The following is a 27,361-nucleotide window of genomic DNA, read 5'->3' as shown; positions in this document are numbered from 1 at the left end:
CTTCCATCTCCTGCTTCTTATCCATCCATCTGTCAGTCAGCCCGTCTTCTATGTCCTGCTTCTTATCCATCCATCTGTCAGTCAGCCCGTCTTCTATGTCCTGCTTCTTATTCATCCATCTGTCTGTCTTCCATCTCCTGCTTCCTGTCAGCCCGTCTGTCTTCCATCTCCTGCTTCCTGTCAGCCCGTCTGTCTTCCATGTGGGTCACCAGGGTCTGGTGTTGTTATATTCCTGCTTCTGCCTGACCCACTGAGCTGTGTTACAGCAGCTCTCTCCCACCGTCCATGACCAGCCTCCTCTCCCCCTGTCCTTCTCAGCCTCCAATGGCCCCTTCTTTGGACAGGGACAAGGAGGGTTGGAGAGAGGAGGCATATGACGAGAGGTAAGATGAGGGGATGAGTGATAGAGAAACGGAGAGTGTGAAGAAGGAAGATAACTCGTTTTTGTGCTGCAGAGAAGGAAATGTAGTGCAGTCAAAACACAAATCCACTGTGATTCCATCTCATTTTTCTTGCTTTCAATTGTAGCCACCTGCCTTTCTGCCAGATATATCCTGAGTATGTCTATGTGAGGGGAAATTACATCTTGGCAAACCTGTCTGTGTGTCCCAGGGTGTCTGTCTGTCCCCCTGTGTCAGTCTCTCTCTCTCTCAATAATGGTGTCAAACCTGAGGAGGTACACAGCACTAACAGGTCAGAGGTCAGTCACAAGACAACACAGCACATTCCTGGGTACAGTGGTCTATGTACTAAATGGCACCCTATTCTCTATATAGTGCACTACTTTTGACCAGAGCCCTATTCCCTATATAGTGCACTACTTTAGACCAGAGCCCTATTCCCTATATAGTGCACTACTTTAGACCATGGCCTGGTCTAAAGTAGTGCACTAAATAGGGAATATACTCAAAAAGGCCCATAGTGTTCTGGTCTCAGAGCCTGGTTCCTCTCTAGGTTTCTTCCTAGGTTTTGGACTTCCTAGGGAGTTTTTCCTAGCCACTGTGCTTCCACAACTGCATTGCTTGCTGTTTGGGGTTTTAGGCTGGGTTTCAGTACAGCACTTTGTGACATCAGCTGATGTAAAGAAGGGCTTTATAAATACATTTGATTGGTTGATTGAGTGATTGGTCTAAAGTACTGCCCTATAGCAAACAGGGTGCCATTTGGGAGACATACATAGTCCTTAGTGGTGTGTTGTTACGGTGTACTACACATGTCCCATAGCCAATCAGATTTGGTTACCTGGCAGTTTGAAGGTGTTCTGCTGGGTCTCCAACAACAGCCCAAAGCCCCGGGTGTTGATGTAGCGACTGTAGAGGTTTCCCCTGGCAACTAGGCCCTGTTGGCTACCACGGCGATGGAGCAGGGAAGGTAGAGAGGATAGGAAGAGCAAGGGAATGGGAGATGGAGGACAAATAAGAGCAGGACAGAGAAAACAAGAGAGAGTGCAAGAAAGAGGAAGAAAGAGGGAGGGAAACATGAATAGGGAGCGAAGGAGGAGACAGAACGTAGAAAAGTACAGAAAGGGGAAAAAGACAAGTGTGTGCAAAAGGAAAAAAGTGAAGTAAACAGCAAGAGAATTCAACAGAAAGGAAACACTTAATTAAAACAGAATTAGCAGACAATGGCAAAACTGAATGCTTGACAAATCATACAAACAATAACTGAAAACAAACAAAAAAAAACATATTATTGTGATATGAAGTGAAAGCAACGCCAACAGAAAGACCCGAAGACTAATGTGAGAATTATACAAGTAGGGCAGGGGTTACCAAAGTTTTTCCTAAGATGACAGATTTTCTCAGGGGACTCCATTTAAAATTTCAGGGGAACCCACATGGGGTCCCAACCCCCATTTTATTTCACCTTTATTTAACCAGGTTAGGCAAGTTGAGAACAAGTTCTCATTTACAATTGCGACCTGGCCAAGATAAAGCAACGCAGTTCGACACATACAACAACACAGAGTTACACATGGAGTAAAACAAACATACAGTCAATAATACAGTATAAACAAGTCTAAATACGATGTGAGCAAATGAGGTGAGATAAGGGAGGTAAAGGCAAAAAAGGCCATGGTGGCGAAGTAAATACAATATAGCAATTAAAAACTGGAATGGTTGATTTGCACTGGAAGAAAGTGCAAAGTAGAAATAAAAATAATGGGGTGCAAAGGAGCAAAAATAAATAAATAATTAAATGCAGTTGGGAAAGAGGTAGTTGTTTGGGCTAAATTATAGGTGGGCTATGTACAGGTGCAGTAATCTGTTATGACAAAGTGAAACGTTTTTTTTTATTTTTTAAACATTATTGGCGAACTTCATGTTAATAAACATGAATGAATATGCCTCCAAAAGTTATCCAAATATTATTTTAGTGGCCTCATACACTTAATGAGCGTACCTATGAAAGAACATTGTAACTTAATGAGCGTACCTATGAAAGAACATTGTAACTTAATGAGCGTACCTATGAAAGAACATTGTAACTTAATGAGCGTACCTATGAAAGAACATTGTAACTTAATGAGCGTACCTATGAAAGAACATTGTAACTTAATGAGCGTACCTATGAAAGAACATTGTAACTTAATGAGCGTACCTATGAAAGAACATTCTAACTTAATGAGCGTACCTATGAAAGAACATTGTAACTTAATGAGCGTACCTATGAAAGAACATTCTAACTTAATGAGCGTACCTATGAAAGAACATTCTAACTTAATGAGCGTACCTATGAAAGAACATTCTAACTTAATGAGCGTACCTATGAAAGAACATTGTAACTTAATGAGCGTACCTATGAAAGAACATTGTAACTTAATGAGCGTACCTATGAAAGAACATTCTAACTTAACGAGCGTACCTATGAAAGAACATTGTAACTTAATGAGCGTACCTATGAAAGAACATTGTAGTTAAAAGGTACAACTATTGGTTAAAACAAGCTCTAAACAGGGTTACCAAGGGAACAGAAAGCAATCTCACTTGTCCAGTTTTGTTGGAGATCGTTTTAATGCTTTCTTCGAGGAAACGTCGGGTAAAAGTTACAGGCAGCTTATTAAAAAATTCCCTGAATCGGACGACCAGCACACTAGGAAAGGTTGAACATAGAGAGAGCCATGTTTGTTCTGTTTTGCTCTTCCCTCGTTTCGTAGTAAATTAATCATTGATACAATACTAAACTCCCCTGGCCTTGACAGACGGATGACAGCTAGGTTGCCTCCTGATTGTCCACACCCTGCCCACTAAGTGTACACTTAAACACTTCCCACCACAGATCCCTAAACGTTGGATGGATGTAAACATTGGGGCGCGGGGGAAGTTCCCACCATTGAGGGAGTTTGATTAAGGGCACCAGTCTATGGCCTGTGACTAGAACGGGAAAAAAGCGGTGAGTGAGGAGCGCCCTTCTCCAATCGAACAGTAACCTCTCGCTGCTCGGTCATGTTGTCAACAAGGTAGCTTGGTGCATCTTACAGAAACACACAGAAGCTATTTTCCATAACATAAATGTTAGAAAACATAAAATCAAATCAAAAACAATCATTTTTTTGCATGTGAAAAAACAGAATCTTATTCATTACTACACGTGCCTCACCTACGTCACTTCATTTTGAGACGACTTCACCATCTGGTACCCACACGCTCACTGGACCGGTACCCACACGCTCACTGGACCAGTACCCACACGCTCACTGGACCGGTACCCACACGCTCACTGGACCAGTACCCACACGCTCACTGGACCAGTACCCACACGCTCACTGGACCGGTACCCACACGCTCACTGGACCGGTACCCACACGCTCACTGGACCGGTACCCACACGCTCACTGGACCAGTACCCACACGCTCACTGGACCGGTACCCACACGCTCACTGGACCAGTACCCACACGCTCACTGGACCAGTACCCACACGCTCACTGGACCGGTACCCACACGCTCACTGGACCGGTACCCACACGCTCACTGGACCGGTACCCACACGCTCACTGGACCAGTACCCACACGCTCACTGGACCGGTACCCACACGCTCACTGGACCGGTACCCACACGCTCACTGGACCCGTACCCACACGCTCACTGGACCGGTACCCACACGCTCACTGGACCGGTACCCACACGCTCACTGGACCGGTACCCACACGCTCACTGGACCGGTACCCACACGCTCACTGGACCCGTACCCACACGCTCACTGGACCGGTACCCACACGCTCACTGGACCGGTACCCACACGCTCAGTGGACCGGTACCCACACGCTCACTGGACCGGTACCCACACGCTCACTGGACCCGTACCCACACGCTCACTGGACCGGTACCCACACGCTCACTGGACCGTACCCACACGCTCACTGGACCGGTACCCACACGCTCACTGGACCCGTACCCACACGCTCACTGGACCAGTACCCACACGCTCACTGGACCGGTACCCACACGCTCACTGGACCCGTACCCACACGCTCACTGGACCGTACCCACACGCTCACTGGACCGGTACCCACACGCTCACTGGACCGGTACCCACACGCTCACTGGACCAGTACCCACATGCTCACTGGACCCGTACCCACACGCTCACTGGACCGGTACCCACACGCTCACTGGACCGGTACCCACACGCTCACTGGACCCGTACCCACACGCTCACTGGACCCGTACCCACACGCTCACTGGACCGGTACCCACACGCTCACTGGACCCGTACCCACACGCTCACTGGACCTGTACCCACACGCTCACTGGACCGGTACCCACACGCTCACTGGACCGGTACCCACACGCTCACTGGACCGGTACCCACACGCTCACTGGACCCGTACCCACACGCTCACTGGACCCGTACCCACACGCTCACTGGACCGGTACCCACACGCTCACTGGACCGGTACCCACACGCTCACTGGACCGGTACCCACACGCTCACTGGACCCGTACCCACACGCTCACTGGACCGGTACCCACACGCTCACTGGACCGGTACCCACACGCTCACTGGACCGGTACCCACACGCTCACTGGACCGGTACCCACACGCTCACTGGACCGGTACCCACACGCTCACTGGACCGGTACCCACACGCTCACTGGACCGGTACCCACACGCTCACTGGACCGTACCCACACGCTCACTGGACCGTACCTCATTTTAGGATGTAGGGGAGGCAGAGAGAGGATGAAATGGATGTGAGGAAGGAGGAGGATTGAATGATTGTGGTCAAATTGGATAAAAGGGGGGTGGGTGGAGGTTTCAAATGTACACAGACAGTAGAGAAGGAATGGAAGAGAGAGAGAACAGTATTTAGAAAGAGAGGTCACAAAGAGAGCAGTGCTGGTCACACAGAACAATTAGGTGTGGGGGGGAGCGAGAGAGAGAGAGAGACGGACACTTGGAATCAGAGAGAAAGCACTTTACCCAGGAGCTGTGTACACTCCCAAATGGCACCCTATTCCCAAAGTGAATAGTGTGGCATTTGGTGCCCTGAGGCTGCCTCTTTGTATGAACAATACTCTTAAATGAGAAGAACTCTGTGTCCCCCGGGCCAAGCCTTCCAAACCTGGCAGAGATACAGACAGGCCCTCATAATGCTGTGTCCCCCGGGCCAAGCCTTCCAAACCTGGCAGAGATACAGACAGGCCCTCATAATGCTGTGTCCCCCGGGCCAAGCCTTCCAAACCTGGCAGAGATACAGACAGGCCCTCATAATGCTGTGTCCCCCGGGCCAAGCCTTCCAAACCTGGCAGAGATACAGACAGGCCCTCAGAACTCTGTGTCCCCCGGGCCAAGCCTTCCAAACCTGGCAGAGATACAGACAAGCCCTCAGAATTCTGTGTCCCCCGGGCCAAGCCTTCCAAACCTGGCAAACAAGCCCTCAGATTTAATGCTGTGCTGTACACACTCTCCCACAAAACTGGATTAGTTTAGATAGTTTGCATGGAGTACCTAGGGTAAAAATTAGAAATAATCAAATGCTGACAACCTCCAAAATGACTTAGTCCCTCCTGATTCTGGGAGTCAGGGATCACTCCATCTGAGATCCCTCCTGATTCCGGGAGTCAGGGATCACTCCATCTGAGATCCCTCCTGATTCCGGGAGTCAGGGATCACTCCATCTGAGATCCCTCCTGATTCCGGGAGTCAGGGATCACTCCATCCGAGATCCCTCCTGATTCCGGGAGTCAGGGATCACTCCATCCGAGATCCCTCCTGATTCTGGGAGTCAGGGATCACTCCATCCGAGATCCCTCCTGATTCTGGGAGTCAGGGATCACTCCATCCGAGATCCCTCCTGATTCTGGGAGTCAGGGATCACTCCATCCGAGATCCCTCCTGATTCTGGGAGTCAGGGATCACTCCATCCGAGATCCCTCCTGATTCTGGGAGTCAGGGATCACTCCATCCGAGATCCCTCCTGATTCTGGGAGTCAGGGATCACTCCATCCGAGATCCCTCCTGATTCTGGGAGTCAGGGATCACTCCATCCGAGATCCCTCCTGATTATGTGAGTCAGGGATCACTCCATCTGAGATCCCTCCTGATTCTGGGAGTCAGGGATCACTCCATCTGAGATCCCTCCTGATTCTGGGAGTCAGGGATCACTCCATCCGAGATCCCTCCTGATTCTGGGAGTCAGGGATCAGTCCATCTGAGATCCCTCCTGTAAAACCTGGGCATTTAGTTTTGACAGTTTTTCAGGAATACCATACCTGGTGTGTTTTACCCTGTAGTTGAGACTGCTGATGAGTGGGGGGTTGGGGGCCGGGCCCCTGTAGCCCCCAGGGGCAGATGCTGGGGCCAGGGCCGGGTTGGGGCACTGGCGGGCCCTGCTTGGGGAGCACGGGGAGGATACCGACAACGGAGGAGAGAAGGGAGGAGCCGCGGGGCAACACAAAGGCCAGGGGAGAGCCCTCTGCTCCTCTCGCACAGCTGGAGGGGGGAGACAATACCATGAGGGAGAGGAGACAATATCATGAGGGATAGGAGAGATGGGGAGACAATACCATGAGGGAGAGGAGAGGGAGGAGACAATATCATGAGGGAGAGGAGAGACAATACCATGAGGAAGAGGAGAGACAATACCATGAGGGAGAGGAGGGTAGAGGGGGAGACATAGAGATGACTGTCAAATAGAGTATCACTGCACTAACAGAGGCATTTTTAAAGTATTGATGAAGTGGACATAAATTCAAAACTAGATTGACACAAGGAGATGAATCAAGCAACTGCACTGAGACTAGACTGGACACAGAGGTTCTATGTTACTAGACTGGACACAGAGGTTCTATGTTACTAGACTGGACACATAGGTTCTATGTTACTAGACTGGACACAGAGGTTCTATGTTACTAGACTGGACACAGAGGTTCTATGTTACTAGACTGGACACAGAGGTTCTATGTTACTAGACTGGACACAGAGGTTCTATGTTACTAGACTGGACACAGAGGTTCTATGTTACTAGACTGGACACAGAGGTTCTATGTTACTAGACTGGACACAGAGGTTCTATGTTACTAGACTGGACGCAGAGGTTCTATGTTACTAGACTGGACACAGAGGTTCTATGTTACTAGACTGGACACAGAGGTTCTATGTTACTAGACTGGACACAGAGGTTCTATGTTACTAGACTGGACACAGAGGTTCTATGTTACTAGACTGGACACAGAGGTTCTATGTTACTAGACTGGACACAGAGGTTCTATGTTACTAGACTGGACACAGAGGTTCTATGTTACTAGACTGGACACAGAGGTTCTATGTTACTAGACTGGACACAGAGGTTCTATGTTACTAGACTGGACACAGAGGTTCTATGTTACTAGACTGGACACAGAGGTTCTGTGTTACGTTTTTCAACGTCCTAATGTTCACCAAGCTGCTCCTGAATGCTTATCCCAGTGAATGGCTCAGTGTCTCTCAGACTAAACTGACCTACAGTAACGAGGCAGAAAACCCAGTCAAGACATTGATATGACAGCTTGATGACGATACAGTATATTTTCCCTGGGACTAAACATTGTTAATTGTTGGGATATTTCCCCACTTCATTATAAACAGAGTGCTGATAGGACAGTTGTCATTCGGCTTAATTTGTGTGGCCTCTATGACAGGGAGACAATACCAAGAGGCCACACAAATTAAGCCGAATGACAACTGTCCTATCAGCACTCTGTTTATAATGAAGTGGGGAAATATCCCTACAATTAACAATGTTTAGTCCCAGGGAAAATATACTGTATCGTCATCAAGCTGTCATATCAATGTCTTGACTGGGTTTTCTGGTACAACTAAATGGTGTAAATCTGACGTTTTACAGCTGTACTGGGCCGGTTTCCCGGACCCAGATTAAACCTAGTCCTGGAATAAGAATCTCCATTAAACGCGTTTAATCCAGGACTAGCCTTAATCTGGGTCCGGGAAACTGGCCCATTAGGAGTTATCCTCCACGTGTTCTGTCCAAGTTTAAACGGTGGCTCACCCCCTCTCTGTGTTAGTGAGTAGGGCTTGATCTCTCCGTCCAGCTTTTTGGGGGGAACCTTTCTCCACTGGGCCGCTGTGGAAGAGGATACAGTCAGCAAGGGGGGAAAACATTATGTCAACCCTATGGCAGGCCTACGGCAACCCTATGGCAGGCCTACGGCAACCCTATGGCAGGCCTACGGCAACCCTACGGTAGGCCTATGTCAACCCTATGGCAGGCCTATGTCAACCCTATGGCAGGCCTACGGCAACCCTATGGCAGGCCTACGGCAACCCTATGGTAGGCCTATGTCAACCCTATGGCAGGCCTATGTCAACCCTATGGCAGGCCTACGGCAACCCTATGGCAGGCCTATGTCAACCCTATGGCAGGCCTATGTCAACCCTATGTCAACCCTATGGCAGGCCTATGTCAACCCTATGGCAGGCCTATGTCAACCCTATGGCAGGCCTATGTCAACCCTATGGCAAGCCTATGTCAACTGGTATATGGCAACCCAATGGCAGACCTATGGCAGCCCTATGGCAGGCCTATGGCAACCCTATGGCAACACAACTGCAGGCCTATGTCAACCCTACGACAGGTATATGGCAACCCAATGGCAGGCCTATGGCAGCCCTATGGCAGGCCTATGGCAACCCTATGGCAACACTACGGCAGGCCTATGGCAACCCTATGGCAGGCCTATGGCAGCCCTATGGCAACCCTACGGCAGGCCTATGGCAGGCCTATGGCAACCCTATGGCAGGCCTATGGCAACCCTACGGCAGGCCTATGGCAGGCCTATGGCAACCCTATGGCAGGCCTATGGCAGGCCTATGGCAACCCTATGGCAGGCCTATGGCAGGCCTATGGCAACCCTATGGCAGGCCTATGGCAACCCTATGGCAACACTACGGCAGGCCTATGGCAGGCCTATGGCAACCCTATGGCAGGCCTATGGCAACCCTATGGCAGGCCTATGGCAACCCTATGGCAGGCCTATGGCAACCCTATGGCAGGCCTATGGCAACCCTATGGCAGGCCTATGGCAACCCTATGGCAGGCCTATGGCAACCCTATGGCAGGCCTATGGCAACCCTATGGCAGGCCTGGGTACAATGTTAGAGGACCTAAACATGCCGTCTTACCTTCATACAAACAAACACTGCAACGTACTGCACATACACTATGTACTGCACATACACTATGTACTGCACATACACTATGTACTGCACATACACTATGTACTGCACATACACTATACGTAGATGTCATGTGATCCTGAGAAAATGTCTTTGTCCAAGAACATTAAAGTGGAGTGAGGTGAATGTAACTTGCCTCTATAAAGACATGGCAGACATTGAACGTTAGTGGGTAGAGCCATCGATACAAACAGGTAGAGCCATCGATACAAACAGGTAGAGCCATCTATACAAACAGGTAGAGCCATCTATACAAACAGTTAGAGCCATCTATACAAACAGGTAGAGCCATCCATACAAACAGGTAGAGCTATCGATACAAACAGGTAGAGCCATCCATCCAAACAGGTAGAGCCATCGATACAAACAGGTAGAGCCATCCATCCAAACAGGTAGAGCCATCGATACAAACAGGTAGAGCCATCCATCCAAACAGGTAGAGCCATCCATACAAACAGGTAGAGCCATCGATACAAACAGGTAGAGCCATCCATCCAAACAGGTAGAGCCATCCATCCAAACAGGTAGAGCCATCCATCCAAACAGGTAGAGCCATCGATACAAACAGGTAGAGCCATCCATCCAAACAGATCATGTGACACTTAGATTGCACACAGGTGTACTTTATTTAACTAACTATATGACTTCTGAAGGTAATTGGTTGCACCAGATCTTATTGAGGGGCCACATAGCAAAGAGGGTGAATACATACTGTATGCACACACCACTTTTCAGTTTTTAATTTTTTTTTAATTTTTTCACTTCACCTATTTGGACTATTTTGTGTCTGTCCATTACATGAAATCCAAATAAAAATAAATTTAATTTACAGGTTGTAATGCAACAAAATAGGAAAAATGCCAGGAGGGGTGAACACTTTTGCAAGGCACTGTATGTGTGTAAATGGTAGTGGGTGGGACTACAAACAGGTCTATTATTATCCGTGGTGGGAAGGAAGCCAGGGACATTGTTAGGGGTAGTGTGTCTATCTGATCTCAGGGTAACCATAGCAGCCTGGTACCTGGGAGGGCTTGCTCCAGTATATCATATATCTACAGTATATCTGTCAGATACATTGTGTCATATAATGGACCCAGCTGGGAGAGAAGCAGGGTAGTGATACAGAAGAGCAAGCACACACACACACACAGACAGAGAGAGAGAGACAGAAGAAACAGGAAAACAGGAGAGAGAGAGAGAGAGAGAGAGAGAGAGAAAGGGAGAGAGAGACATAGAGAGACAGAGGGAGCGAGAGAGACAGAGAGAGAGAGAGAGACAGAGAGAGATACAGAGAGAGAGAGAGAGAGACAGAGAGAGAGAGAGAGAGAGAGACGGAGAGAGAGAGCAAGAGAGAGACAGAGAGAGAGAGAGAGAGAGAGAGAGAGAGACAGAGAGAGAGAGAGACAGAGAGAGAGAGAGAGAGAGACAGAGAGAGAGAGAGACAGAGAGAGAGACAGAGATCCCTTTGTTTATGTCAGGGCCCTTGTTTCTCGTCCTCTTTCTCAGAGAAAAAGAGGGGCCCTGACATCAATGAAAGGATAGAGCAGCTAAACGAGAAAGAAAGTGGGGATGTGAGGAACGAGGAGGAGTAAAAGAGAAAGAGAGTTCCTTACAAAAAGCCGTACATTCTCTGATCCGGCAGAGGGGAGGGAGGCGAGCCTGGGAAAGTTTGGTGAAACAAAAGCCGGCGTATGGAGAAACGCAATAAGAACAAGTAGTGCACTTTACAGAACTTCCCAGGGTTAGTAGTGACTCTCCAAAAATATCCTATATACTGGAGGGTGCAAATGGGGAACTAGTTTTTTCTTTTTTTTTGTAGCCTACTTTTGTTCATTTAACAAAAATGTAAAAAATTAAATAAAATAAAAAACTACAATATATTACTTCAGGAAAGTAGCACTGCAGCTTATCTCATACTACGATGTACAGACAGACATGCTTCTGGAGACTGAACGCAGTGTACGATATGTCTGCTACATGCACGTCTTGGCAATGTGTCTCCACAGACACTTTTATCACAACTAAGATGGCCGCTACAGATTTGGGTTTTAGTGCGACACCTTTTGAGTGGTTTAAGGCCAAATAAATGCATAGACAGGATGATGTAACATCTATTATCATTTTAAAAACAAACCCAGCTGCAAAATTTTTTTTTAGAGTGTCTGTTTTTGGCAAGGATACAGAGAGGAGAGACAGCCCAGTCTATATTAGACGTGACACAAGCGGACACCTGTGAGGGTGTGGACACCCACGCTAAGCACAAACCCTGCTCCTATTACCAGTCACCACACCACCACAGGCAGGAAGCCAACACTGACTACACCAGAGTGGTGCTGTTATTTTGGATGAGAAGTGTTGCGCAACGGGCTGCGTCACAACTGACACTCTAGTTCTCTATTTAGTGTACTACTGTTAACCAGGACTCATACGGGCTCTGATCAGCAGTAGTGAACTACATTAGGGGAAAGGGAGCCATTTGGGACACAACCTAGTTGCACAACACTACTCATCGAAAATAACCCAGAATGAATGAAGACATAGCCTGGCACAGAGATGGGAATATTACCTGATCTGTTGGTGAAGAAACCATCAAACACCACAAAGTTATTGACCTAGAGGAGGGGAGGGGAGACAAGTGGACAAGGAAAGGGAGAGAGAAGGGGAGAGGGGAGAGAGAAGGGGAGAGAGAAGGGGAGAGGGGAGAGAGAAGGGGAGAGGGGAGAGAGAAGGGGAGAGGGGAGAGAGAAGGGGAGACAAGTGGACAAGGAAAGGGAGAGAGAAGGGGAGAGAGAAGGGGAGACAGAAGGGGAGACAGAAGGGGAGAGGGGAGAGAGAAGGGGAGAGAGAAGGGGAGAGGGGAGAGAGAAGGGGAGACAAGTGGACAAGGAAAGGGGGAGAGAAGGGGAGAGAGAAGGGGAGAGAGAAGGGGAGAGGGGAGACAGAAGGGGAGAGAGAAGGGGAGAAAGAAGGGGAGAGAGAAGGGGAGACAGAAGGGGAGAGGGGAGAGAGAAGGGGAGACAAGTGGACAGAGAAAGGGAGAGAGAAGGGGAGAGGGGAGAGAGAAGGGGAGACAGAAGGGGAGAGAGAAGGGGAGAGGGGAGAGAGAAGGGGAGGGGAGACAAGTGGACAGGGAAAGGGGGTAAGAGAAGGGGAGAGGGGAGAGAGAAGGGGAGACAGAAGGGGAGAGAGAAGGGGAGAGGGGAGAGAGAAGGGGAGGGGAGACAAGTGGACAGGGAAAGGGGGAGAGAGAAGGGGAGAGGGGAGAGAGAAGGGGAGACAGAAGGGGAGAGAGAAGGGGAGAGGGGAGAGAGAAGGGGAGAGGGGAGAGAGAAGGGGAGAGAGAAGGGGAGAGGGGAGAGAGAAGGGGAGACAGAAGGGGAGAGAGAAGGGGAGACAAGTGGACAAGGAAAGGGAGAGAGAAGGGGAGAGGGGAGAGAGAAGGGGAGAGGGGAGAGAGAAGGGGAGAGGGGAGAGAGAAGGGGAGACAAGTGGACAAGGAAAGGGAGAGAGGAGGGGAGAGAGAAGGGGAGAGGGGAGAGAGAAGGGGAGAGGGGAGAGAGAAGGGGAGACAAGTGGACAAGGAAAGGGAGAGAGAAGGGGAGACAGAAGGGGAGACAGAAGGGGAGAGGGGAGAGAGAAGGGGAGAGAGAAGGGGAGAGGGGAGAGAGAAGGGGAGACAAGTGGACAAGGAAAGGGGGAGAGAAGGGGAGAGAGAAGGGGAGAGGGGAGACAGAAGGGGAGAGAGAAGGGGAGAGAGAAGGGGAGAGGGGAGAGAGAAGGGGAGACAGAAGGGGAGAGGGGAGAGAGAAGGGGAGACAAGTGGACAGGGAAAGGGAGAGAGAAGGGGAGAGGGGAGAGAGAAGGGGAGACAGAAGGGGAGAGCGAAGGGGAGAGGGGAGAGAGAAGGGGAGGGGAGACAAGTGGACAGGGAAAGGGGGTAAGAGAAGGGGAGAGGGGAGAGAGAAGGGGAGACAGAAGGGGAGAGAGAAGGGGAGAGGGGAGAGAGAAGGGGAGGGGAGACAAGTGGACAGGGAAAGGGGGAGAGAGAAGGGGAGAGGGGAGAGAGAAGGGGAGACAGAAGGGGAGAGAGAAGGGGAGAGGGGAGAGAGAAGGGGAGGGGGACAAGTGGACAGGGAAAGGGGGAGAGAGAAGGGGAGAGAGAAGGGGAGACAAGTGGACAGGGAAAGGGGGAGAGAAGGGGAGACAGAAGGGGAGAGGGGAGAGAAGGGGAGACAGAAGGGGAGAGGGGAGAGAAGGGGAGACAGAAGGGGAGACAGAAGGGGAGAGAGAAGGGGAGACAAGTGGACAGGGAAAGGGGGAGAGAAGGGGAGACAGAAGGGGAGAGGGGAGAGAAGGGGAGACAGAAGGGGAGAGGGGAGAGAAGGGGAGACAGAAGGGGAGACAGAAGGGGAGACAGAAGGGGAGAGGGGAGAGAAGGGGAGACAGAAGGGGAGAGAGAAGGGGAGACAGAAGGGGAGAGGGGAGAGAAGGGGAGACAAGTGGACAGGGAAAGGGAGAGAGGGAAGGGGAGAGGGGAGACAGAAGGGGAGAGAGAGAGGAAACTGAAAAACATATTAATAATTCATTCATCCGTCCCAGGTAGATGATAGATGGCCGGCCCATGATGATGACATCACGTAGCTAGTCTGTTTACCAGAATCATTAACTGTAGGACTCCGCCTGATGAGAGCTAGTCTGTTTACCAGAATCATTAACCGTAGGGCCCAGCCTGATGTAGGGCCCAGTCTGATGTAGGGCCCAGCCTGATGTAGGGCCCAGCCTGATGTAGGGCCCAGCCTGATGTAGGGCCCAGCCTGATGAGAGCTAGTCTGTTTACCAGAATCATTATTTAGCCAATACCCCCTTCACCTCCTGTCTTATCTCAGTCTGAAACAGTTAGTTTATGAAATGTTCATATCTATTTGCATTATCTGAGGCTGTACTGTCAGTTGAGGAATATAAAGCACTGGTGACACAATCACAGGAGAGACCGCCGTCAAATCATACCTGAGGTACACCGTTTTTCAGACAGTAATGCTTCTCCAGGAAAGAGAGGAACTTAGGGGAGGGCCTGTCGTAAGCCATCATCACTGGCTCTACCTTTTTGTGCTGAACATGGAGGGGAAGAGAAGGAGGTAAAACATAGCAATTACAACACGTCTCAACAAGCAAACAGACATTTGAAGAACAGCCTCTTGGCAACACCCTGTAATTTCTAGTCCAACGACTCTGCCTCAGCCACCATCACATTCCAGTCTGTGCGTTCTACTTTTCATAGCCTGGTAAAAAAAAATCAATCAGGAATACTGTACTCAACAATGGTGAGAGCCGAGGTGTATTCATTAGTGCAAACCGTAACAAACAAAAAAAAACGTTTCACTAAAAATGTTTGTTTCGCAACGAAAAGGAGAGTTTCTTATAGGACAAATTCAGGTAGGTCCATTCCCGTTTCGTCCCGTTTGCTTCCCTTTGATTCCTAATGAATACACCCCAGCTGTAACCAGGCTATAGTGGTCATTCCTTCAGGGTGTCAATTCTAATTGACGTCACAATTCAGAAAGTGATTTGAATAAAAAAATCTGAACAAAAATATAAACACAACATGTAAAGTGTAAAATAAATGGTTTAATCCCATGTTTCAAAATAAAAATAAAAGATCCCAGAAATGTTCCATCCAAAAAGCTTATTTCTCTCAAACTTTGTGCACAAATTTGTTAATATCCCTGTTAGTGAGCCTTTGTCCTCTGCCAACATAATCCATCCACCTGACAGGTGTTGCATATCAAGAAGCTGATTAAACAGCATGATCATTACACAGGTGAACTGTCATGACGTTGGCCTGGGGGTAGGTTTATGACAGTCATAAATACCTCTTCTCCCCCTCTCTCTGTCTCTCCTTTTCCCTCTCTCTACCCTACTGATGTTACATTTGCAAACCCCTTGGTTAACATAGAGATTCTGGGAACATCAGAAGGTGGGGGGAAATTAACTATATTCTGGTAATCCGACCAATTGAACATATGCGGTGATACTTAATGAATATGATGTCAGTTCGGTTGTCATCTGAGATATTCTCATCAATGATAAGATGACATAAACTCTACAGTGGAAAGTCTACACATCAGAGTTATCGGATTCACATGGAATTATTGTTCAATTTAAATGTTTGAATATGAAATAATTTGTGATGGGATGAAATGTGATTTTAGCTTCTAAAATGTGAGATTTGGGTTTTCATAAATTAGGGCTATGCTCAATCAGTGGCCCGCCCCTGTGAAGGGACATGGGCTATAAAACTTTTCAAACACGCCCTCCTCTCCCTTCCTATATAAAGCCTTGATGACAATATAACCTCCTGTTCCGAGGATGTCAGGACGACGGTCCGATGTCAGAATGGTTCAGATAATAACTACAGAATGAAGCCAACATCAGCGTGAGCTTTGGTTGCGAATGGTATGAACTTTGAACTCTTATTCACTACAGAAGTTAGCAACAGCCGCTGCAAACGAGGTTAGGAAGGAACAGACACAGTATCCCGTCTACCACACAAGGACGTTACTACAATGTATTCAATTGACCAGCAGAGACATTCTTCAAAGGACAAAGGACTCGGTTGGGCAACACGGCCTTCCATCTACCCCCAACCTACCGAAGCGCAGCTCAGAGTAAATATTTATTGCATTTCCCTTTTCCAAACGGGCGGTAATTTAGAATGCATAAGATGCTGTATTTACGATAGCACAGCTTCGCCCTTTGTTCCTCAGTCTTCCCGCTCTTTCACTCAAACCCAGCCCCTTTTCTTTTGTGTAACAAGCTGTCATATCTGTTCCGCCTGCTGGGGACGATTTCCTTTATGACGTAATTTGTAATCAAGTTATAATTTAATTATGTGTAATTCTGTGTGATTAGTTAGGTATTTAGTATATAAATAATTAAACCCAATTTTGTATTGCTGATTCAAATTGTTAGCCAGGGTTCGTGCAGAGAATTTACAACTTTCAGATGAGACTGAATTAAGGTGACGATTAATATTGACTGCTATTGGTGTAAAATATTACTAGGTCTTTAAGAGTTTATTCGGAAGATAACAGCTCTATAAATATTATTTCATGGTGCCCGACTCTCTAGTTAATTACATTTACATTATTAGCTCAATATTAATTATTTTATAGAATAGCATGTCATATCACTTAATCCTGCAGAGCCAAAGACACGACAGTACCTTGTGCTGAGGACAAGAAAAAGACCACTTTAAAATGTGCAGTTTTGTTAGACAATCTCATGTCTCAAGTTTTGAGGGAGCGTGCAATTGGCATGCAGACTGCAGTAATGTCCACCAGACCTGTTGCCAGAGAATTGAATGTACATTTTTCTACCATAAGCCGCCTTCAACGTCATTTTAGAGAATTTGGTAGTAGGTCCAATCGGCCTCACAACCACAGACCATGATGGCAGTGGGGTTATGGTGTGGGCAGGCATAAACTATGGACAATGAACACAATTGCATTTTATCGATGGCAATTTGAATGCACAGAGAGGCCCATTGTCGTGCCATTCATCCGCCGCCATCACCTCATGTTTCAGCATGATAATGCACGACCCCATGCCACAAGGATCTGTACACAATTCCTGGAAGCTGAAAATGTCCCAGTTCTTCCATGGCCTGCATACTCTCCAGACATGTCACACATTGAGCATGTTTGGGATGCTCTGGATCGACATGTACGACAGCATGTTCCAGTTCCCGCCTATATCCAGCAACTTCACACACCCATTGAAGAGTGGGACTACATTCCAGACCACAATCAACAGCCTGATCAACTCTATGAGAAGGAGATGTGTCTTGCTGCATGAGACAAATAGTGGTCACACTACATACTGACTGGTTTTCTGATCCACGCCCCTACCTTCTGTGACCAACAGATACATATCTGTATTCCCAGTCATGTGAAATCCCTAGATTTGGGTAAACCTCAACCCTGCATCAGTCCCAGGTAAACCTCAACCCTACATCTGTCCCAGGTAAACCCCAACCCTGCATCCGTACCAGGTAAAACCCAACCCTACATCCGTCCCAGGTAAACCCCAACCCTGCATCCGTCCCAGGTAAAACCCAACCCTGCATCCGTCCCAGGTAAACCCCAACCCTACATCTGTCCCAGGTAAACCTCAACCCTGCATCCGTCCCAGGTAAACCCCAACCCTGCATCAGTCCCAGGTAAACCCCAACCCTGCATCCGTACCAGGTAAAACCCAACCCTACATCCGTCCCAGGTAAACCCCAACCCTGCATCCGTCCCAGGTAAACCCCAACCCTGCATCCGTCCCAGGTAAAAACCCAACCCTGCATCCGTCCCAGGTAAACCCCAACCCTACATCTGTCCCAGGTAAACCTCAACCCTGCATCCGTCCCAGGTAAACCCCAACCCTACATCTGTCCCAGGTAAACCCCAACCCTGCATCCGTCCCAGGTAAACCCCAACCCTGCATCTGTCCCAGGTAAACCTCAACCCTGCATCCGTCCCAGGCAAACCCCAACCCTGCATCTGTCCCAGGTAAACCTCAACCCTGCATCTGTCCCAGGTAAACCCCAACCCTGCATCCGTCCCAGGTAAAACCCAACATCAGTCCCAGGTAAACCCCAACCCTTCATCCGTCCCAGGTAAACCCCAACCCTTCATCCGTCCCAGGTAAACCCCAACCCTTCATCCGTCCCAGGTAAACCTCAACCCTGCATCTGTCCCAGGTAAACCCCAACCCTGCATCAATACTTGGTCTCTGTCTCACCTGCAGCATGAAGCTAAACAGCTCCAGTCCGTAGCCGTGCCTCTGAAGGTGCTCTGTCACAAAGAAATCCAAGACACACAGAGGCTCCGTCTCAACATGCGCCCCTCGCTGGTCCTAGGGAGGCATTACAATACATTCAATTAAATTCAAGTCAAGTCAATTCTCAATTGAATTTAATTCAACTTGATTAATCCCCTCAGGAGCAATTACGAGTAACCATAGTGAGGGAAACTAGGACATTTGAATGAGGCTGGCACAATTCCTGTATAACCGTGTAACCGACGGTTATGGATGAACACCATTCTGAAAATAAAACACAACCGACATAACCGATTAAAAATAAATATATATATATATATTTTTTTTTTTTGTCAAACAAACAGCTGACTGAATGATCAGCAGCAGCGCAGCACATAGAAATATAATGAATAGAACAGGCTGGGAACCTCTAACCCTGGTAATGTGACTGGTAAATAGAATGAATAGAACCGGCTTGGAACCTCTAACCCTGGTAATATGACTGGTAAATTTAATGAATAGAACCTCTAACCCTGGTAATATGACTGGTAAATAGAATGAATAGAACCTGTAACCCTGGTAATATGACTGGTAAATAGAATTAATAGAACCTCTAACCCTGGTAATATGACTGGTAAATAGAATGAATAGAACCTCTAACCCTGGTAATATGACTGGTAAATAGAATGAATAGAACCTGTAACCCTGGTAATATGACTGGTAAATAGAATTAATAGAACCTCTAACCCTGGTAATATGACTGGTAAATAGAATGAATAGAACCTCTAACCCTGGTAATATGACTGGTAAACAGAATGAATAGAACCTCTAACCCTGGTAATTTGACTGGTGAATAGAATTAATAGAACCTCTAACCCTGGTAATATGACTGGTAAACAGAATGAATAGAACCTGTAACCCTGGTAATATGACTGGTAAATAGAATGAATAGAACCTGTAACCCTGGTAATATGACTGGTAAATAGAATGAATAGAACCTTTAACCCTGGTAAATAGAATGAATAGAACCTCTAACCCTGGTAAATAGAATGAATAGAACCTCTAACCCTGGTAATATGATTGGTAAATAGAATGAATAGAACCTTTAACCCTGGTAAATAGAATGAATAGAACCTCTAACCCTGGTAAATAGAATGAATAGAACCTCTAACCCTGGTAATATGACTGGTAAATAGAATGAATAGAACCTCTAACCCTGGTAATATGACTGGTAAATATAATGAATAGAACCCATAACCCTGGTAATATGACTGGTAAATAGAATGAATAGAACCTGTAACCCTGGTAATATGGTTGGTAAACAGAATGAATAGAACCTGTAACCCTGGTAATATGACTGGTAAATAGAATGAATAGAACCTCTAACCCTGGTAAATAGAATGAATAGAACCTCTAACCCTGGTAATATGACTGGTAAATAGAATGAATAGAACCTCTAACCCTGGTCATGTGACTGGTAAATAGAATGAATAGAACCTCTAACCCTGGTAATATGACTGGTAAATATAATGAATAGAACCTCTAACCCTGGTCATGTGACTGGTAAATATAATGAATAGAACCTGTAACCCTGGTAATATGACTGGTAAATAGAATGAATAGAACCTCTAACCCTGGTAAATAGAATGAATAGAACCTCTAACCCTGGTAATATGACTGGTAAATAGAATGAATAGAACCTCTAACCCTGGTCATGTGACTGGTAAATAGAATGAATAGAACCTCTAACCCTGGTAATATGACTGGTAAATAGAATGAATAGAACCTCTAACCCTGGTAATATGACTGGTAAATAGAATGAATAGAACCTCTAACCCTGGTAATATGACTGGTAAATAGAATGAATAGAACCTCTAACCCTGGTAAATAGAATGAATAGAACCTCTAACCCTGGTAAATAGAATGAATAGAACCTCTAACCCTGGTCATGTGACTGGTAAATAGAATGAATAGAACCTCTAACCCTGGTCATGTGACTGGCAAATAGAATGAATAGAACCTCTAACCCTGGTCATGTGACTGGTAAATAGAATGAATAGAACCTCTAACCCTGGTCATGTGACTGGCAAACTCAAATTGGTAAAGAGGTCAATGGAATGCCGACCGTTGAGGATAAAAGAAAGATGGCGGACGGGCATTCAACAAATCTGATCTAACTAAAGTGGATATTTGTCAACTCCGTAATGATTGATGTATTGTAACAAGCACATAATGAAGGTTAATAAAGTCTGGATTTGTGTAAATATCTGGCTGTTTTCACTGCATAACATTTAGAAGTTGACCCCTTTTTTCATGTTTAGAATAAGTTACTGCTAAATGCTAACTCCTGTTCGTATAAACTGGTAGCATAGCTAGCGTACAAAGCTCAGTGGTGATAGTCATAGTCGTTTTTAACTGTTATGCAGTTAATTGGTGACGATGACATGGACACGTATTGGGGTTGACATCCATACGAGCATTATACTCTGATTTTAACCTCAACATAGTGTGAAATACACATCCTGTATAAACAATAGCCTGTATAAACAATACTGTATAAACAATGTAGGCTAATTTTGCAATGAACAGATTGAGGATCGTTTCCATTGTTTTGGTCGATTTCCATTGACATCTTTATCACACCTATGGCTAGGTTAAAGAAGGGGGAGTAAAATATTCATTCCCATGTGGAAGCGTTTGAAAATAAACAGATTCATGGGACCAGTGCCATTGCTGGATTCTACAGGATTAGCATTGAAAACGTGACCAGCGGTCGGGAAAAGCAGTTTCTATAACATCTAAATTAATAGAATGACAGTTATGCTTTATCTTAGTAGTTTGCTGAAATTCTCTCAACAATCGTGTTAATTCTCTGGTTTACTCCGATGGGTACACTCCCAATGGCCTCCAGTCCACCCACTATACCAGCTATGACTTGAATGGGGACACCTGTTCTTTTCATTCTATTTAGACCAAACAAAAATATAAAAATGCAACATGGAGCAATTTCAAATATTTTACTGAGTTACACTACATTTCAGGAAATCAAGTCAATGTAAATAAATTCACGAGGCCCTACTCTATGGAGCAGGGCAGTGGTGCAGCCATGGGTGGGCCTGGGTGGGCCTCCCCACCCACTGGGGAGCCAGGCCCGGCCAATCAGAATGAGTATTTCCCCACAAGACGGCTTATTACAGACAGATATACTCCTCAGCACTCCCACCCCAGATGATCCCACAGGTGAAGAAGCCAGATGGAGGTCCTGGGCTGGCATGGTTACACGGTTGTGAGGTTTGTTGGACACACTGCCAAATTCTCTAAAATGACATTGAACTAAGGTTAAAGTAAAAAAAAATGAACATTCAATTCTCTGGCAAATGAACATTCAATTCTCTGGCAAATGAACATTCAATTCTCTGGCAAATGAACATTCAATTCTCTGGCAAATGAACATTCAATTCTCTGGCAAATGAACATTCAATTCTCTGGCAATTGAACATTCAATTCTCTGGCAAATGAACATTCAATTCTCTGGCAAATGAACATTCAATTCTCTGGCAACAGCTCTGGTAAACCTTCCTGCAGTCAACATGCCAATTGAACGCTCCCTCAAAACTTGAGACATCTGTGGCATTTTTGTTGTGTAGCAAAACACGGCACATTTTTTAAAATGGGCTTTTATTGTCCCCGGCACAAGGTGCACCTGTGTAATTATCGTGCTGTTTAATCAGCTTATTGATATGCAACACCTGTCAAGTGGATTTAATTACCTTGGCAAAGGAGAAATGCTCACTAACTGGGATATAAACAAATCTGTGCACAACATTTGAGAGAAATAAGCTTTCTGTGCGTAAAATAAACATTTCTGGTATTTTTTTTGTTCAGCTCATGAAAGATGGGACAAACACTTTACATGTTGCGTTTCATATTTTTGTTCAGTGTATATGGCAGCACATGCTCATGTAACGGATGTGAAACGGCTAGCTTAGTTAGCGGTGGTACGCGCTAAATAGCGTTTCAATCGGTGACGTCACTTGCTCTGAGTCCTTGAAGTAGTAGTGCTCTGCAAGGGCCGCGGCTTTTGTGGAGCGATGGGTAACGATGCTTCGAGGGGTGACTGTTGTTGATGTGTGCAGAGGGTCCCTGGTTCGCGAGGGGACGGGGTAAAGTTATACTGTTACACTCAGTCAGGAGCGGAGGAGAGGAGAAGATGTGCTTAAATTAAAATGTTTTCGCTATAATGGTTATTACGGTGAACAAGGCCATTTGTCCGGCCAATTCCCATCATCCAAAATCCCATGACCGTCACAGCCCTACATTCGAAATGAGCTGAAACCTCCTTTTACTACTGAAATGTTGCAAACAGGGAACACACTTTTGCATTATTAGGAACAAACTTTCGCATATGTTGCATTAAATACATTGTGGGAACACACAAGTAAAGAAAGTGGGACTCACAAGCAGAAATAACTTCTTACAGCCAACTTTTAGAAAACCCACTGCAAGTCCCCTTCCTCTGTGTGCGTGGGGGAGAAAGAGAGAGAGAGAGAGGGGAGTGTTACAGTCAAGCTGCTACATTGGGAAGCGAGAGGAGGGTTGAAATCACAAAATGATTAACCTAGTTTTCCATTTGAGTGAATTCCACTGAGAGAAACCAGAACTAGTATAGTGTTGGTTTCAGCACCACACCGTTTCTTGTCAAACCACTAACACTGTGCCTCCTGTGTGACCTCACAACTAAAAGAAAGAAAGAAAGAAAGAAAGAAAGAAAGAAAGAAAGAAAGACAGACAGACAGACAGACAGACGTGACAGACAGACAGACGTGACAGACGTGACAGTAGTGGACATGTCAAGGTGGCCTTGAAAAGCTTTTGCTACTCTATGATGATGAACAAACATGAATTCTTGAAGGACTTCCAAAAAAGAGGTTCGAAACAGATGTGCATGCGTGTTCTTGTGTCTTATGCTGGACAAAATGTCCTCCATAGTAGAGGATTACATGTTCTAATCTAATCTGTGACGGGGAGTGAGGAGTTAAGAGGCTTTTCCCGTTCTAGTAATACTATTTCTATGTTCTAGAAAAAGGATAGAAACCAGGAGCTGTTCTGTGATGATGAGTGAGGTAGGTAGGCAGGTAGGTAGGTAGGTAGGTAGGCAGGTAGGGGTACCCGTTGCTTTCTCTGTCTTTCAGCAGGTAGAGATGGTGCTTGTTGGTCTGCAGCTTTGATGCACTTGTGATTGGTGCTGTCAAGTATTGGGCCTGGGGGAAAAGACAATACAGTGAATGAAACTAGGGCCTACGGCAACACAAATATAGGCTGTAGCGCACACGCACACACCTTGGCTGAGGCTCTTCCAAGTTCATCAATTACTGCTGCAATTAGAGATTGAGGATCTGACCTGCATTAAAGAATAAAATAACAAAACAACAATTTTTAAAAAGAGGAGATGGGAGGTTTGATTCATGCCACACTAACAGTAAAATATCTATTGATCTTGTGTGTGTTTTAGGCCTATTCATGTATTGTAGTGTTTCAAACTGCTCGGTGATCTTCTATCCAAAATAGTAAACACTTAAGAATATAATGTAGGTTACATATATACTTTTTTTTCTGTCAGCTTTAATTAAGAACTGTCACTTTGCATTTTTTTTGCAAACCGAGGAAGGGATTGAATGATTGTCAATACACAGACGTCATGCACAACTGTATTTGGCTGAACCTCTCCTCAGTCATGTTGTAAATGGACATCACGTGTAACCAGAGATGGTAAACTTAACGGCGAATGTCCCGAATGAAAAGCTGTTCGTTCTGGCTGCAGAAAACGACTAGAATAACGTTACCTTCCCAGCGATTTTGTAAATGAAATCAGGTTTTGATCCAAAACTGTAATCCTTTCAGGGAAAATGTGGTTTACATCAACAGTGGTTTCCAAATTCCTTTAAAAAAGTAGTCTCTCGTAGTAATAAATCAGTGCTCCCGCATGTGTTTTATTGCTTGCTAACGTGCAGCCAGCTAGAGGTTTAACAATAACACTGTTAGCAAAGCTAGCTAGCAACCTCGTCCCTTAAAGATAGAACAACATTGGCCACTGATTTTACAGTCACTTAACTATGTTATCAATGAGCAACAGTAACTAGCTACAGTATCAAAACGGTCCGGCCATTGTAGTGGTAATATTGTATCAATACTATACCCCCGTAACCCAATAATACCATTATACAACAACAAAAACACGGATCTTTATAAAAGCGTAGCCCACTAAACTTTCAAAAACTTACAAAAACTCAAGTAAATAAACAATGACATAAAATAAAAACTTTAGATGCCAATATTGCACATCTTATCAGTTCGTGTAAAACAGCCACGATGAGCCTGAAGTACAATCTGTACATTTATACACTGCCCTACGGCGAACGGGTCCGGGCTGTCGCTGTACAGTTCGATTTGGTTGTTAGGAAAGCAAAGGAGGCTCATGAACGCGCCCAGATGGCTCGTGAACGCGCAGAGGGGGCTCATGAACGCGCCGAGTGGGCTCACGAACGCGCAAAAGAGGCTCATCGACGCACCAATGTGGCTCATGAACGCGTCAATGTGGCTCATGAACGCGCCAATGTGGCTCATGAACGCGCCAAGGAGGCTCATGAACGCGCCCAGGTGGCTCATGAACGCTCCCAGAGTCCTTAAAATGCGCGCAACCTGTCCTCTATCTCTGTCATCAGGGATCTCTGCAAGAAAGAAGACTGCTGGTATTCTAATCAAATCAAATCAAAGTTTATTTGTGACGTGCGCTGAATACAACAGGTACCTTACAGTGCAATGCTGAATACAACAGGTACCTTCCAGTGAAATGCTTACTTACAGGCTCTAACCAACAGTGCAAAAAAGGTATTAGGTGAACAATAGGTAAGTAAAGAAATAAAACAACAGTAAAAAGACAGGCTATTTACAGTAGTGAGGCTATAAAAGTAGCAAGGCTACATACAGACACCGGTTGGTCAGGCTGATTGAGGTAGTATGTACATGTAAATATGGTTAGTGACTATGCATATATGATAAACAGAGAGTAGCAGTAGTGTAAAAAGAGGGGTTGGGGGGTCACACAATGCAAATAGTCCAGGTAGCCATTTGATTACTTGTTCAGGAGTCTTATGGCTTGGGGGTAAAAACTGTTGAGAAGCCTTTTTGTCCTAGACTTGGCACTCCGGTACCGCTTGCCATACGGTAGTAGAGAGGATCTCGATGTTGCAGCTGTAGAACCTTTTGAGGATTTGAGGACCCATGCCAAATCTTTTTAGTTTCCTGAGGGGGAATAGGCTTTGTCGTGCCCTCTTCACGACTGTCTTGGTATGTTTGGACCATTCTAGTTTGTCGTTGATGTGGACACCAAGGAACTTGAAGCTCTCAAACTGCTCCACTACAGCCCCGTCGATGAGAATGGGAGCATGCTCAGTCCTCCTTTTCCTGTAGTCCACAATAATCTCCTTAGTCGTGGTTACGTTGAGGGATAGGTTGTTATTCTGGCACCATCCGGCCAGGTCTCTGACCTCCTCCCTATAGACTGGTGGCTAAGGGGTTATTGTCTGCCCACTAAAATATACATAATACACAGTTGTGTTTTAAGTTTCCACAAATTATGAAATCAAATGCAAAGGATTGTCAATTTGAGACCAAAATCATTTTCATTATGTGGTGAGATAAGGTGACATAATTGATAAGCCTTATTGTATCAAAGCCAACAACTTCCTGCCTTTGGAAGATGACATCATAAGATGACATCATAATGTGACTTATTGAAGATGAGCCACTTTGTTCCTTTAGGCTTTGACTCAGATGTTATTTCTGGTGTCAGATAAGCCCTTGGCCCATGTCATTCAAACCCACTCAATACAGCGGAAGAGTTTAATGAGTCAAACTAATCATTGAGTGAGTGTATCCCAAATAGCCCTATAAGTCCCGGTCAAAAGTTAGGGCACTATGTAGGGCATAAGTTGCCATTTGGAACACTATAGCCTACACTCATCCAGAGTTGGAAACATCCTAATTTAAAAAATGTAAAAGATCAGCCTCTTCACTTCCTCCACATAGATAAAATATAGAATGTGTTAATTTATGCATGGTGGGTAACGTTTTAGCATGCAATGCTAACATTTCACTTCCTCCTTAGTGAATATTTTTATTATTTTACCTTTATTTAACTAGGCAAGTCAGTTAAGAACAAATTCTTATTTTCAATGATGGCCTAGGAACAGTGGGTTGTTCAGGGGCAGAACGACCTTGTCAGCTCGGGGATATGAACTTGCAACCTTCCGGTTACTAGTCCAACGCTCTAACCTAATATGCGAACTTGTGTGTTTAGTAGCGAGGTTTCCATCCAATTTGCAACAGATTTTCATGCGAATATTCTAAAATCGGCAATAATAAATAAATAAAAACTATATATGCATTTTCCCACCAGAGATGCGTTTCCATCAAACTGACTTTTTACCAGTGGTGGAAAAGGTATCCAAATATTATACTTGAGTAAAAGTAAAGATACCTTAGAAAAGTCACCCAGTAAAAATCTACTTGAGTCAAAGTCTAAAAGTATTTGGTTTTAAATATACATAGGTATCAAAAGTTAAAGTATAACTAATTTCAAATTCCTTATATCAGGCAAACCAGACGGCACTAATTTTGTATTTTTATTTACGGATAGCAAGGGGGCACGCTCCAACACTCAGACATCATTTGCAAAGAAGGATGTGTTTAGTGACTCCGCCATATCAGAGGCAGTAGGGATGACCAGGGGTGTACGGTATTGAGTGGGAAAATGTACGGATTAAAAAGTACATCATTTTCTTTAGGAATGTGGTAAAGTATAAGTTGTCAAAAA

General features: G+C 45.8%; 1 protein-coding gene across 1 annotated transcript; it reads right to left on the bottom strand.

The window, feature by feature from the left end:
- Window positions 1-579: 579 nt before the first annotated feature.
- LOC139372391 (alpha-tubulin N-acetyltransferase 1-like) lies at window positions 580-24,652 on the bottom strand. The gene is made up of 12 exons (XM_071112101.1): window positions 24,642-24,652; window positions 24,330-24,425; window positions 23,827-23,887; window positions 23,656-23,747; window positions 22,945-23,002; window positions 18,469-18,582; window positions 14,689-14,790; window positions 12,248-12,293; window positions 8,495-8,569; window positions 6,720-6,939; window positions 1,243-1,346; window positions 580-668 (listed from the first exon to the last, which is right to left on the bottom strand). The coding sequence occupies exons 1-12, from the start codon at window positions 24,650-24,652 to the stop codon at window positions 580-582; spliced, it is 1,068 nt and encodes a 355-aa protein (XP_070968202.1).
- Between the last annotated feature and the right edge of the window lie 2,709 nt (window positions 24,653-27,361).

This window comes from Oncorhynchus clarkii, chromosome 18 (assembly GCF_045791955.1).
Source record: "Oncorhynchus clarkii lewisi isolate Uvic-CL-2024 chromosome 18, UVic_Ocla_1.0, whole genome shotgun sequence".
Taxonomy (NCBI): Eukaryota; Metazoa; Chordata; class Actinopteri; order Salmoniformes; family Salmonidae; genus Oncorhynchus; species Oncorhynchus clarkii.
Note: the sequence above shows the minus strand (reverse complement) of the source record. Positions and strands in the feature narration are given on the sequence as shown.